The sequence below is a fragment of the Gallus gallus genome, chromosome 17, assembly GCF_016699485.2.
Source record: "Gallus gallus isolate bGalGal1 chromosome 17, bGalGal1.mat.broiler.GRCg7b, whole genome shotgun sequence".
Classification (NCBI taxonomy): Eukaryota; Metazoa; Chordata; class Aves; order Galliformes; family Phasianidae; genus Gallus; species Gallus gallus.
In genome coordinates, this window is record NC_052548.1 from 4,097,970 (window position 1) to 4,111,086 (window position 13,117).

Here is a 13,117-nt window from a genome sequence, read left to right on the forward strand (position 1 = left end):
TAGCAAAGTGTTGGAATATTAAAACACCCCTTTTCCTCTTCCATTCCCCACAGTGCCTTCAAGAAGCAGATTTTCCATCCGCTTCTTCTCTCCTCTGTCTCATAAAATCAGTCAGTGGGATAAAGCAACAGCAAAGGGAGGGGTGGAAAAACAACACTGTGTCAGGAAACCCATCCTGGGAGCCTTCTGTCATTGGGCTGTCCCATCCCTGAGCACACAGGCACGCTATGGGCACAGAGTCATCCGGCTCTCCTTGGGGTGAGCCCTGGTGGGAAGAACCCATCTTCGAGGCTGATCCAATCCTCGTGATGGGGTGATCAGAACTACCCGGAACTCCAGCCTGGCAGCCATTCTTAGGGTTCAAAAGGCGATTAATACATTAATTACGACTATGTTTATCTCTCTGGAAAGCAAAGCTTTTCCCTGGCACATATATACGTTTTCGAACTAGCATTAAGATACAGCTGGCATCACTAATAAGCCAAAAGATGCAATGGCACACCCATTGCCACCTCTGCAACTGGGGCCCCCATTCTCTCCATTTCCCTTCAGCAATCCACTCAAATCAGTCGGAATTAAGCACACTGCCCTTAAAGACATGCTTAATTGCTCTGATAACAGGAGATGCTGGCTAAGCACGTGACAAAATGCTCTCCTGAATTGGAACCCATTTCCTACCCCGTTGGGTCCCATATATTTTAAGTTTTTTGGAACTAGAATTTGCAGTGGGTTTTTTTGCAGCCAGGAATGAGCAGAGTGCAGAAAACCCTCTGCACCATGGCCACGCAGCCGGCGTGAATATACATTTTTCAGAGGTCTCTGTAAATTACGCAAGGAGCTGGCAGTGATTAGATGTGGGAAAAGCTGATCAAATACAGAGAGGGTCACGATCCCATTAGGTCACCGAAAAGAAGACTGAGCCCCAGGACGCATCAGATGCCAGCCTGATGTACTGCCCCATTTTGTTCCCAGCTCCAGCTAATGATAAGCCATCATTTTATTCATTGAAGGCTCAGGAAGCCTCTGGTAGTGCCATGACTCGCAGGGCCCTACAGCAGCCAGCAGGAGCAAACCTCCAGCTCTCAGCCCTATGGTGGTGGGGTGGGCACCACAGGGCAATCTGCACCATGGAGGACAGTGTACTGGTCCTGCCCATCACAGGGCATTACCTCCAGCTCAGTCCCTGTCTTTAAACTCATCTCCAAGACCCTACAGCACTCACACTGGACTCAACACTCGGATTGGGTCTCCAAGGAAAGGAAACTTCAGAGATCTATCACGTTACTGCAGCAAGTTAAAAGAAAGGCCACGAGCTGTAGGTTCAAGATGGTGTCATGACCACACCTCTGAACTACCATGGCATTGAGCATCAGCACTGCTGGCAGCCAGCACTGCCTAGTTCTCACCAGGCAGGATCTTGGGCTCTCACTGCCCCTAATCCTGGTAGGGCAAAGTCTCCTCTCCTTGGCCCATCACTGGCTTCCCTCCCCATGGATGGCCCGGGGAACCCAGGACAACCCCACAGCCATGAGTGCTGGGCTCTATCCACATTCATTCACTGCCATTCACCGCAGAGCACTTCATCCACACAGGGCTTTGGACACATGGGTTTGGACACATGCTATCCATGAGGCACGAACCCCAAGGAGATTTTCTAATTCACAGAATCACAGAATGCCTTGGATTGGAAAAGACCTCAAAGATCACCTACTTCCAACCTCAAATTGCCAGAGACAACCCCAAAACTGCAGGGAGACCACACAGCTCCCTTTCCATGCCAGCACACAGGTCTCCTTTCAGCTAATTAGAGCTGCCTATTGCCTTCTCTCTCTCTCATTTTAATATGTTAATAAAAAAACTACTTTCCCTCTTCCGAAACTGCCTTAGATTTTTCTTCTGTCTAAATTCATCAGGGCTCTGTGCAATGTCACGGGGTCACTTTGTGCTCCTACTGCAATTCTAATTCTGTCACTTTTCCATTTCCCAGGCTGTTGGGGGAATTTTTCTTTCCATTTTTTTTTCCCCCAAATCAAAAATGATTTTGCATAACAGCAATAATGTTAATGTCCCCGTGCGGTGCATTCAGATTACAGGCTGCAGCTGGGGAGAAATAAACATCTCATCTTTGCCCTGCTGTTTATCAACCCGCTGCAGAGCCTGGTATCAGGTCAGAACCTGTAATTTCATTAACTTTATCACTGCTACACGCTTGTTGCTAGATGTCATTATTCAGCACACTGCTCCCGTGTTTGTTTGCACCGCGCCAGCTGCAGCGCATCGCCTGAGCAGGCAGGGGGACATTTGGTGCTGCACATTTGCACCGGGTGCACCCACGCTTGGCACAGCAGATACCTGAGCTGCAGATCCACTGGGTGCTCCCCACCCATTCCGCAGGGCTGTAACGTCACAGAGTTGTCCATTCAATAGGGAGCACAGCACTCTTCTGCATGGCAAAGACAACAACTGAGCCCAGAGCTCACAGCGTGCAGGAATCCCAATGGATGGAAAGCACCAGCACCTGCAAATCAATCACTGCCCGGCACGTGGGAGAAGTGAGCGGCACAGGCAGGTGAGGGCGAGCCGAAGCACTCCATCTTCATTGCATTTGCCATCCCTGGTAATTAACGTTGGGAACTGACACTTGAAAGAGTCTTTGGTGACAGCCCCAGCAATGATAGCATTTGGAGGCTGCTGACAAGTCCCAGCTGATGTCTTATCACCACCTTACGCACCACACGCAGCTTCTCCCTTGGGCACTGCCAGGCTCACAGGCACAGCTCTGCAGCCAAACCTGCTGCGCCCACACACACACAGCCCAGGGCCAGGCCCCAGCTGGGATTCTCTTAACACATCTATCTCAAAGCCACCTGTGAAACTGTGCCTCAACAGCCCTGATTTCCCCCTGGGGATCACTGGGCACATGTTATCTGCAGCATCCCACGTGTGCATCCCCAGGGAAGCCCAACTGCACCCACTGCCTGCAGGCAGGCAGCACATCCATAGTGCATCTGACACATCCCAGACTTGTGCAGCTCCCAGGCACGTGCAAAGCAGCTGGAGGGCTGAGTACAGAGCACATGAATAGCATCACAGCGTGCATGGGTTGGAAGAAAACTTGAATATCACCCAGTCCCAACCCCTGCCATGGGCTGGCTGCCCCCCAGCTCAGACAGCCCAGGACCCATCCACGGCCTTGGGCAGCTCCAGGGTTGAGCACTCACAGCTCTGGGCTGCAGTGCTGGGGCCTCACTGCCCTCTGAGTAAAACATCTCTCTTAAATCTCCCCTCAAGTCCAGGTGTAATGCATGACGGTGTCCTGGTGGGAGAGCTCAGCACCGCATGGATAGCAGCAGGCCTAGGGCAGCCTGTCCCAGCCCACAGCCCTGGTTTGGGGCTTCTGCATACAGCACAAGAATTACTTTATTGCCAGTTCCTGAAGCCCTGAGATAGTTTAATATTCTGCCCTAGATCTTGTTTACTATTATGTTTTGAAGAGCACTGAAATGCAGTTACTGCTGTCTCCCCCACTCACACAACTCTAAATAATTTATAGAAAAGCAAAACAAAGAAGAGAATATGAAAGAATAAAAGAGGCAGCTCAGTTACAGTACATGAAGGCCTTCATTTGTTCGCTCTCACCGTGCAGAGGGTTGGGGGAGCACTTCTTAACCCCACGAGCCAATGAGAGCCACAAAGGAGGACGCCAACAGGGACACTCTGAGCAGTGCATGGGGACAGCAGGAGGACCCCTGTGTTGCTGGAGCAATGATAACCATCGCTGCTGTAACAGCTCTGCCTGGAAGAGGAAGGGGGAAAGTGAGCTTTATGGCTGGAAGGAACAGCCTCCAATGCCATGCGTGAGGAGCTGCTTTGCAGGAGCCAAGCTCTGGGGTCCCTGTCCCCATCCCTGCCACCCAACGGGGACAGCACAGGAGCGGGACACGCTCCCGAGGATGGATGCACACTGTGAGCAGAAAGCAGAACCCCCTCCCCATGCCTATCCCCACTCTTGCTGCAGTCGCTCAGCAATTAGCACCAACGCTCTTCACTTTTGTTTATTCCAATGCATTTCACCACGTTGCAGGTTAACTACATCAAACTGCTTCTAATGATATTTCAATAAGCAGAGGCGGGCGATACACTTTCCCAGAGACAGACTTTAAAAAAGCAGGCAATCAAATGTGCATTAGCCCAGACATGTTGGGGAAAGCATCACTCTTCTCCAGGCAGGAGGAGCCCATGGCACACAGCTCCCCGTCTGCCTGTCCTGCTGCACCCAACCTCAGCTCCACACTGCCTTACCTGGGGGGAAGCCCAAAGGGACCTGAGCTCCAACCCACCCCAGCGCCCTTTGGACTCCAGGATCATTGTCTGATGGCTCACAGAATAAAACACAGGGAATGTTTTGGTGCCCCTGGAAAACACAGCATTTTGGAGTGGCTCTCTGAGGAGCAGCATTGCTCAGCGGGGCCCCACTGACATGTTCTATGCTGGAATTGATGCACTACCTGACAGCGAGGCAATGAGCATTTCTGCCACCTAGAGAATAAAGCCCAGGCTGATTGATGCCCATGTGCCGGTGCTCACCTACAGCAAGAAGTCAGCAGGGATCCCAGCATCCCCAACCTGCTCAGGAGCCTGGGGCACAGCCTGAATAGGAACAAATGCTCATCAGCACTGCTGGAGCAGAGGGACTGACAGTGCTGCCCCGTGCAACACTGCACAAACCTATGGCAAAAAGCAACTCTCCTTGGTTGGGAAATGCTCCTCCTGCTCCCTAGCCAACTCCTCATTTCTGGGTGCTTCCAGAAGTCACAGTGTCAGTGATGATCCCACAGTGACAGTGGGATCGAGGGCACCCTCAGCAAGTTTGCTGATGTCACCAGGTGGAGTGGTGTGCAATAGTTGATATAATAGGAAGAAGGGATGCCATCCACAGGAACCTAATGAGGCTCAACAAGGCCACGTGTGAGGTGCTGCACGTGGGTTGGGGCAGTCCCAGATATGGGAACTGTTCAGTTTGGAGAAGAGCAGGCTCTGGGGAGACCTCACTGCAGCCTTCCAGCACTGGAAGGGAGCTTATAAACAGAAGGAAGAATGATGTTTTACATAGGCAGATAGTGATAGGACAAGAAGGAAGGGCTTTAAACTAAAAGAGGGGAGATTTAAGTGAGCTGTCAGGAGGAAATGTTTTACTCAGAGGGCAGTGAGGCCCCGGCACTGCTGTTCAGAGCTGTGGGTGCCCATCCCTGGAGGTGCCCAAGGCCATGGATGGGGCCCTGGGCAGCCTGAGCCGGGGGGCAGGGATGGGGCTGGGGGGGCTGTAACATCCCTTCCAACCCAACCATTCCATGGTTCTATGGAATCAGCCGGAAGATGAAAGCTCAGGACAAAACAGCAGATCCGGGACCCCCTCCTCAGGAAGCCCCACGCAGCTCAGACACTCTGAGGGCACAGGCTGAGGGGAAGACCAGGCAGAGAGGCCACCAACCTTTCTTCTCGTAGTCAGGCTTCTCCTCCCCGCCCCGGCCCAGGCTCTCCAGCGTCCGCGTCACCTGGCTGCCAAACTCATCCTCCCTGGTGCTGGGCTCTGCCCGCTGCGGCGTCTCCTCCTCCTCCTCATCCTCGTAGTCATCCAGGATGGGGGTCTCGCGGATGGGCACGCCGATGACCGAGTTGTGGGCCTGCAGGCGCGAGTTGCGGAAGCTCTCTCGGGCCTGCGGGCCCAGCAGCACCGAGGGGATGTAGTGGATCTCGTGGGTGGCCTCGGTGCTGGCACTCTTCTGGGGGATGCGGCGGCGCTTGTGCCAGCGCCGCTGGGCGTACAGGGCCACTGTGAAGACCAAGAGGAGCAGGAGCAGAGCGATCAGCCCACCCTGTGGGACAGCAAAGGGACACATCAGCAGACATAGGGGTGGGCGAGGAGCAGCATCCACCGGTGCTCGCTCTGCTCTTACACAAAAGGCTTTAATTGACACAGCACTCCCTGTGCTCCAGGCAGGGTCCTGGAGGAGGTCCTTAGCACCCCAGTGACGCCCCCAGCTCAGCTCTGCCCACTCCTCCCAGGACTCTGTCCTCACCCCTTTCGTCCTATCAGGCAACGTGCATGGATTCCAAGCCAGCCTTCCCTACACAAGGAGATGGGAAAGGATCTCCCATCTGCATCTCACTGCTTAGGAGACAAAACAATCATTAAAACAACCCAGCAACCAACAAGGGAGCCACAAAGTCTCCACAGAGACACAGCATTTTGTGCAGAAGACCAAACAGCACCTCCCAACTGCCACCCTCCAGGGCACAGAGGACCAAAGCCACACATCGTTCCCAGAGCCAGCCCTCCTCCTCCCCTGGGAGCTGCAGGATGAGGCCACCCAGCAGCAGTGGCCAGCCATGGAGCAGGGCCTCTACGTGGCTCCTCTGGCTGCTGCTGCTCTGAGGAGCATCCCACAGCTGCATCCTGCACCCAAATCCTCAGCTCACCAAACCAACTGTGAACCCATCAATCGTGTCAGAATTATTTAAAGACTTCCCCCTTGCTCACACATTTAGGGAGCTTCACCAGAGTTGTCCTTGCAGCAGACTGCATCCCTCCATGCCAGCCCTTTGGGTGAATTGCTGTGGTTACATGCAGGGGCACACCACACCCTATCCCAGACCAAAACCTTCAGTGCCAAACTCTCTCTACCCACACCTCCTAATTTCATGAGCCAGCAGCGTGCCCAGGTGGCCAAGCAGGCCAATGGCATCATGGCTTGTATCAGCAATAGTGCAGCCAGCAGGACAGGGAGGTGATTGTCCCTGTGCACTGGTGGGGCTGCATCTCAAATGCTGTGTTCAGTTTTGGGCCTCTCACTACAAGAAAAACACTGAGGCCCTGGAGAGCGTCCAGAGAAGGGCAAGAAAGCTGGGGAAGTTCAGGTTGGATATTAGGAAACATTTCTTCTCAGAAAGAGTGGCCACGTATTGGAACAAGCTCTGCAGGGAGGTGGTGGGGACACCATCCCTAGAAGTGTTCAACACATGTGGAGATGTGGCGCTGAGGGACGTGGGCAGTGGGCAGGGTGGGGGTGGGCTGGGGTTGGACTTGGTGATCTTAGAAAAGATCTTAGATCTTTTCCAACTTATATGATTCTATGATCAAAATCATAGATCATTACCTAAAAGCACAAACCTCCTTCATATCAGTGTCTCCACGGAAGTGGCCTCCCCCACCTGTGGGGCAGCCCTACCTCTGCCTGCTCTGGAGGCTGACACAAACACAGCAGGAGCTGTGCATTCACCCACCTTGAGCCCCTCCATCTCTCTGCAGCACCAAAGCAATTGTACCCACAACAGATGAGCAAAGCACACAAATCAGGAGCAGTGTGAGCAATCGGTGCTTCACAGCGTGACATGTAGCAGCTGGGGAAGGGCAAGCATCTGTTTGGCACAAAGAATGCCATAGCTGGGAACTTTACAGAGCATGCAAGAGCAGTGTGAAGACGTGCAAATATTTCTTCTGCACACAATACAAAGCACCGCACCGTGCAGAGGGAGGATCATCTGTAAAGAGGTGACATGGGAAGTGAGTGCGCTGGGGATGGAGCTCAGGGGGCGCAGGGGGATGGTGTTGGTGGTGGCATCCTGGGGCAGGGTGCGGAGTGGGCAGCACTGCAGGAGGAGCCTGCTGCTCTGCCCTCTGCCTTCTCATCTCTCCACTAATTGACACTAATGAGAGCCTGGCTGGAGGATTCAGGATGACGTTGCTCAGCTTGACTTTCCCAATTCAGCTTGCATGTGGGATGCAGCACGGCTCTGCCCCACCACTTGCTGCCCCACGCTCAGCCTCACAGCCCTGCTGCACGCTGGGTGGCTCTGGGTCAGGTCCATGTGCCCAGGAGCTGCGCCAACCCCTGGCGTTCAGCAGCAGCTCAGTTTCATGCACTCCCCACATCCCTGATCCCGCATCACAGCCGCGTGTTGGAGCGCAGTGCGCACGCAGGGAGAGCTTCCTGGGGAAAGAAAAGTCAAACTTAGGAGGCATTCAAGCCAGCCTCATTTTAATCTATTTTTCATGTTAAATTATCCAACTGAGGGAGCGGGAGAGAGAAAGGGGAAGGAAGGGATAATATGAGAAATGTTTTATTTGACAATGTGTCATTCGGAAACTGATTATTTCTGTCTCCGAGCTTTTTAATATTCCCAAACAATGGCCGAGCCGCGAGGGGATTTGGTATGCTAAGGCTGGATTTATAATACTCTGTTCTGCAGTGATAAGAACATGGGCCTTTAATCCTGTGAGCTGTGAACATGCATATTCTCCCACGTAATGTCCTTCCTCCCCACCACTCTCCCGTGAGCCCCAGGCTGCATGAAGCCATGACCCCCCGGACACCGTGGGGATGTGGACACATCCCAGCTGCACAGGCATGGTGGTGGGAGCACAGCAAAGAGGGGAATGGGGTTGGTCCTGCTAAGGATGTGGCACGAGGGAGAAGAGGGCATGTGCAGCACTGCAAAACTTGGGGGTCACACACGGCGCGGGAACAAGGCTCAGGTGTAGCTGGAAAGCAGCAAGGGTGTGATTTATATGGTAAGCACCAAAGGAAAGCTGCTGGGGGAAGCCACCTGCAGACCCTGCCAAGTCACAGAGTCATTAAGGTTGCAACAGACCTCTAAGATCATCTAGCCCAGTCACCAACCCAACCCACCATGCCCACTGACTGCATCCCCCACGTGCGCTGAACACCTCCAGGGATGGTGACTCCACCACTCCCTGTCCTGCTTTTATCAATGATGTGGGCGGCAGAACTGCAGACTGAAGGGCAGTGAGCTCCCGTGGACCTTCCCACAGTGCTGAGCACCCCTTCAACAGTGACAGTCCCTCTGGCCACTGCCCCAAACCAACCCCACACAGGGGCTGTGCTGGGAGCCAAGTGATGGCCATGCAGTCCTTCAGAGCTCTCCACACTGTAGTTGTTCCTTTCTTCCCCTTCTGGCAATACAGGTAATTAAACACTACAACAATTTACCATGGGTTGCAGTGGATTATCCATCACTGTCAGTTTTTATTTTTATTATGTTTTAATACCAAGGCTGGATGCTTTCAGAAAAGTTACGCTTTACTCCAGTGAGAAATAAAAGGTGTCAGAGAAACCCTGAGGTCCAAGAAGACCCCACAGCCCCTTCTGGTCCTTCAGTCCATCCCTGGAGGCATTAAAGACCAGGCTGGATGGGACCCTGGGCAGCCCACTCTAGTACCAGATCTGGAGGTTGGTGGCCCTGTCTGTGCCAGGGCGGTTGGAACCTGATTATCCCTTCCAACCCAAGCCATGCTATGACTCTGTGACCTCCTCATTTTGTCCTCCTTATGTTTTGTCATGAGTTATGCAGCCCTCCAGCACCTCATCTCTGTTCCAGACATTTCACCCCATTCCAGCTCAATGCAGATGCACCAAAGCGGGGAGGATGCTGCAGCACGGACCAACCTCACACCTGGATGCCCAAACCTCTCCTGGCCCAAGGCTGTAATAAAGCAGCTTCAAGGAGCAGGTGCAGCAAACATTTGCATCAGGTCTTTGCCGAGCTGTAATTTGAACTAACAGAATTCTAATTAATTTAACTCAAAGTGATGGTAAACTGTGGGATGGAAACCCTGTGAACATCATTCCATCAGGCAGCAGCTCACGGTCCCACAGAGCCCCCAGTCCCCCCACACTCACTTGCATGGAGCACAGCCTGGGATCAGAAACGCCCCGTCCCACTGGTGCCAGGGGAGGTTCACGTTGGATATTAGGAGACATTTCTTCTCAGAAGGAGTGGTGATGCACTGGTACAGCCTGCCCAGGGAGTGGTGGGCTCACTGCCCCCAGAGGTGTGGTCAGTGTGCATGGGCAGTACTGGTGGTAGATGGACAGTTGGACTGAATGATCTCAGAGGTCTTTTCCAACCCAGTGACTGTGTTTCCACGGCACAGCTCAGTGCAGGATCTGGCCCTGGTGTTCCCACAGCCTCGCTCTGCCAGCCCATGCATCTTTGCACGCTGCTTGCTATGCTGTACATAAGCACATCGGGCATAAATCTAATAGCACACACAGTCCTGCAAAGCATCACAGAGGTACAAGAGATGAGAGTTACAGTTGCTGTGGGAACCATAACTTTAAAATCTCTGACTCTTCCACATTAAAAGAAAGAGTCAGAAAAAAGTCACATTTCCATATAATTTTACTTTTTTTTTTTTTTTTTCCTTTTTTCAAACCACACTGAATTTTGTTTTGCAGTTCCATTCGGGAACAGAAACAAAAAGAAGGAGTGGAGCTGCCAATCAGCTCAGGCACACGGGGGACGTTCCAGTGCTGGCAGCTGGAATGCTCTCCCCAGCACTGCCCCAATGCCACCGCACGCCTGCGTGCCCCACGCCTGGCTAACAATTCCAAATGACTCCTAATCCATTTTGATCATGTAAAAAAGGCATTTATTTCCAGCGAGCTGAAAGAGGAGGGCTGTAGGTGATTTTATTAAGCACCTGATTGCCGGCTCTTCCTAACACTTGAGTGCAGATTGCATAAATTGTGGTTTTAATGCGCTCTAAACGGCTCACCTCGCTGGGCTGACCTGTTAACCCAGGGCCTGCCCTCGGAGAGGGAAGATTTTAAAATGCATTAGGTCGTGCGTTTCCCCAACGCAGGCAGACTGAGCAAATCGCTGAGAAACACAAAGGCTCGGAGCTCCCCAGCCCCATCCCTTCCCCTGCTGAGCGATGCTCACGTGCTCCTCCTGCTCAGCTCACTGAGACCTGCTCAGTGAATTGCTTTTTAGCCAGATGATAAAGCGAAGGGGAAAAAGCCACTTGAGCTAAGGATCAACGGGAAAGCTTTTAAAGGAGGGGCCACTCCATCCAGTGCTGGTACTGCGCTATGTGGACGACCAGTGGGGTTCTTCCAGCATTTTGTGCCCTGGGCTGCTGGGTGACCACATGGCACATCCCAACCCCTGGCAGAGAATCATAGAATCACTCAGGTTGGAAAAAACCTTAAAGATCATTGAGTCCAACCATGACCAAACCATACTACCCTAACTAACAAGCCTCCGCTAAATCCTGTCCCTGAGCACCTGGATAATGGGCCAGTCAGGGCACGCTGCTTCCTGCTCTTCAGCTGGCCTGTTCTGGCAGTCAGCAGGGGTATGGATTGGATGGGCTTTAAGGTTCAGGTTGGATATTAGGAAACATTTCTTCTCTGACAGAGTGATAATGCAGTGGCACAGCTGCCCAGGGAGTGATGGGGTCACCATCCCTAGAAGTGTTCCGGAACCATGGGGATGTGGCACTGAGGGACGTGGTCAGTGGGCATGGTGGGGCGGCTTGGGATTGAACTTGAGGATCTTAGAGGTCATTTCCAACCTTAATGATTCTGCGATCCCATTACTCTATGATTCCAACCCAAGCCATTCTGCAATTCTATAACTTCATTGCACCCAAGCTTCAACTGCTGCTCCCACAGCTTCTGCCCAAGCACGTGCCTTCTACTCCTGAAAAAAACACACAGCGTTGTGGCACCTGATGGAGAATCATAGAATGGCTCGAGTTTGAAGAGACTCCAAGGATCATCAAGTCCCAACCCCCCTGCCATTGAAGGGCCACCAACCTCCAGATCTGGCGCTCAACCACTCTGCCCAGGGCCCCATCCAACCTGGTCTTGAACACCTCCAGGGATGGAGCACCACAGCCTCTCTGGGCAGCTGTTCCAGCACCTCACCACTCTCTCTGTGGAGAACTTCCCCCTGACATCTAATCTAAACCTTCCTTCCTTGAGCTTCAGAAAAGAGAAACGAGCCCTCACCCCAACGCACCAAGCAGCGCTTGGCATCAGGCACAGCAAATGGCCTGGAGTGGTGCGACAGAGAAGGAGGGATGTAGGCAAGCTCTCCCATCCTTTAGGAACCATGCAGCAAACCCTGGCTGCTTCCAACCCCCCTGCACGGCCACCCAAACCCCAGCATCCCCACTGCTCACAGCTCCTACCACCCACACTGCCACCCCTCCAACCAAACCCCCTGCCCTGCAGTGAACCCTCGCACGACTCAGTTATTACAACATCTACCAGCAGAGCATTTGCTAGCAAGCGATGGAATATAATTAAAAGTAAAGAACACTTGTCAGATAAATGAGTACCATGTACCACTGCTGCAAACAGCCCCTTTTTTGTTTTTGTAATAATTGTGTTTATCCACTTCCCACTCATTTACAAAAAAAAACGTGGTTAATTCTCGCTGGATCTCACAACCATTAGTGCGAATTAATACCATTCCCACTGTATATTCTGCATATATTAAAAAAATTAATCTAATAAGAGATGCACATCTCCGGATGAGGGAACATTAACACAACTCACATTGTGCCTCCAGCTTCCAAGTGCCTGTGAGTGGCACGTTACAACAGCTCTTCTGCTCAATTAGCCAGCCAGCTCCGTGGGGCTGCCAGCTCCCGTACGCTTGTCCACAGTAGGTGGCAAAGAAGGGGGAAAGATTCAGCATCATAGAGCAGGGTTACAGTGGAGGACCTCTTAGGATCACTGCTGTCTATATCCTGAGATCCATCAGTGATGGGGAAGGGGAGCTGGGCTGCACTCTGCACTTGGTGGCCCAGCGCTGTGCCTTCGGTCCCCGCTGCCTCCACGTGCACTGCATTGGGGCACGCTGCCACTTTTCCCCATGCAATGACACATGGGAGGATTGTGAGGGATTCTGCAGTTTATTTACGGGCATTTCAAAACTCACAGAGCTGAGAGCTGATGGGAAGATGCTTTTGTGTGTGTAGGGAAGGAAAGAACGAGCTCCCTTCGCTGCCCGTGGGGTTTGTTAAAGGTTTATGACTGAGCCAACAGCTGGCAGGTGCTTTGGGAACAATCCAGCCTATTGTGTAAATATGGTCAGGCAGTTTTCTTTAAGTGCAAATATTTCAGCATAACGAGCATCTTTCTGAACAGAGGCAGATCGAAGCACCGCTCCGCTCCGAGCGCCGCCGCTGCTTTGCTGGGGGCTCAGGCACTGCAGCACGGACACACAGCCCACACACAGCACCCACAGCACCCGACTGTGCTCTGCAACCCAGCAAAGGACAAGGCAGAAATCACAGCTC

General features: G+C 52.7%; 1 protein-coding gene across 1 annotated transcript in view; it reads right to left on the minus strand.

Moving 5' to 3' along the window:
* ASTN2 (astrotactin 2) overlaps positions 1–13,117 on the minus strand; it is a 261,684-nt gene that overhangs the window by 198,152 nt on the left and 50,415 nt on the right. The window contains exon 3 of the mRNA XM_003642274.6: positions 5,492–5,876. Within this exon, the coding sequence (XP_003642322.5) occupies positions 5,492–5,876 (385 nt within the window). The remainder of the gene's footprint in view (positions 1–5,491; positions 5,877–13,117) is intronic.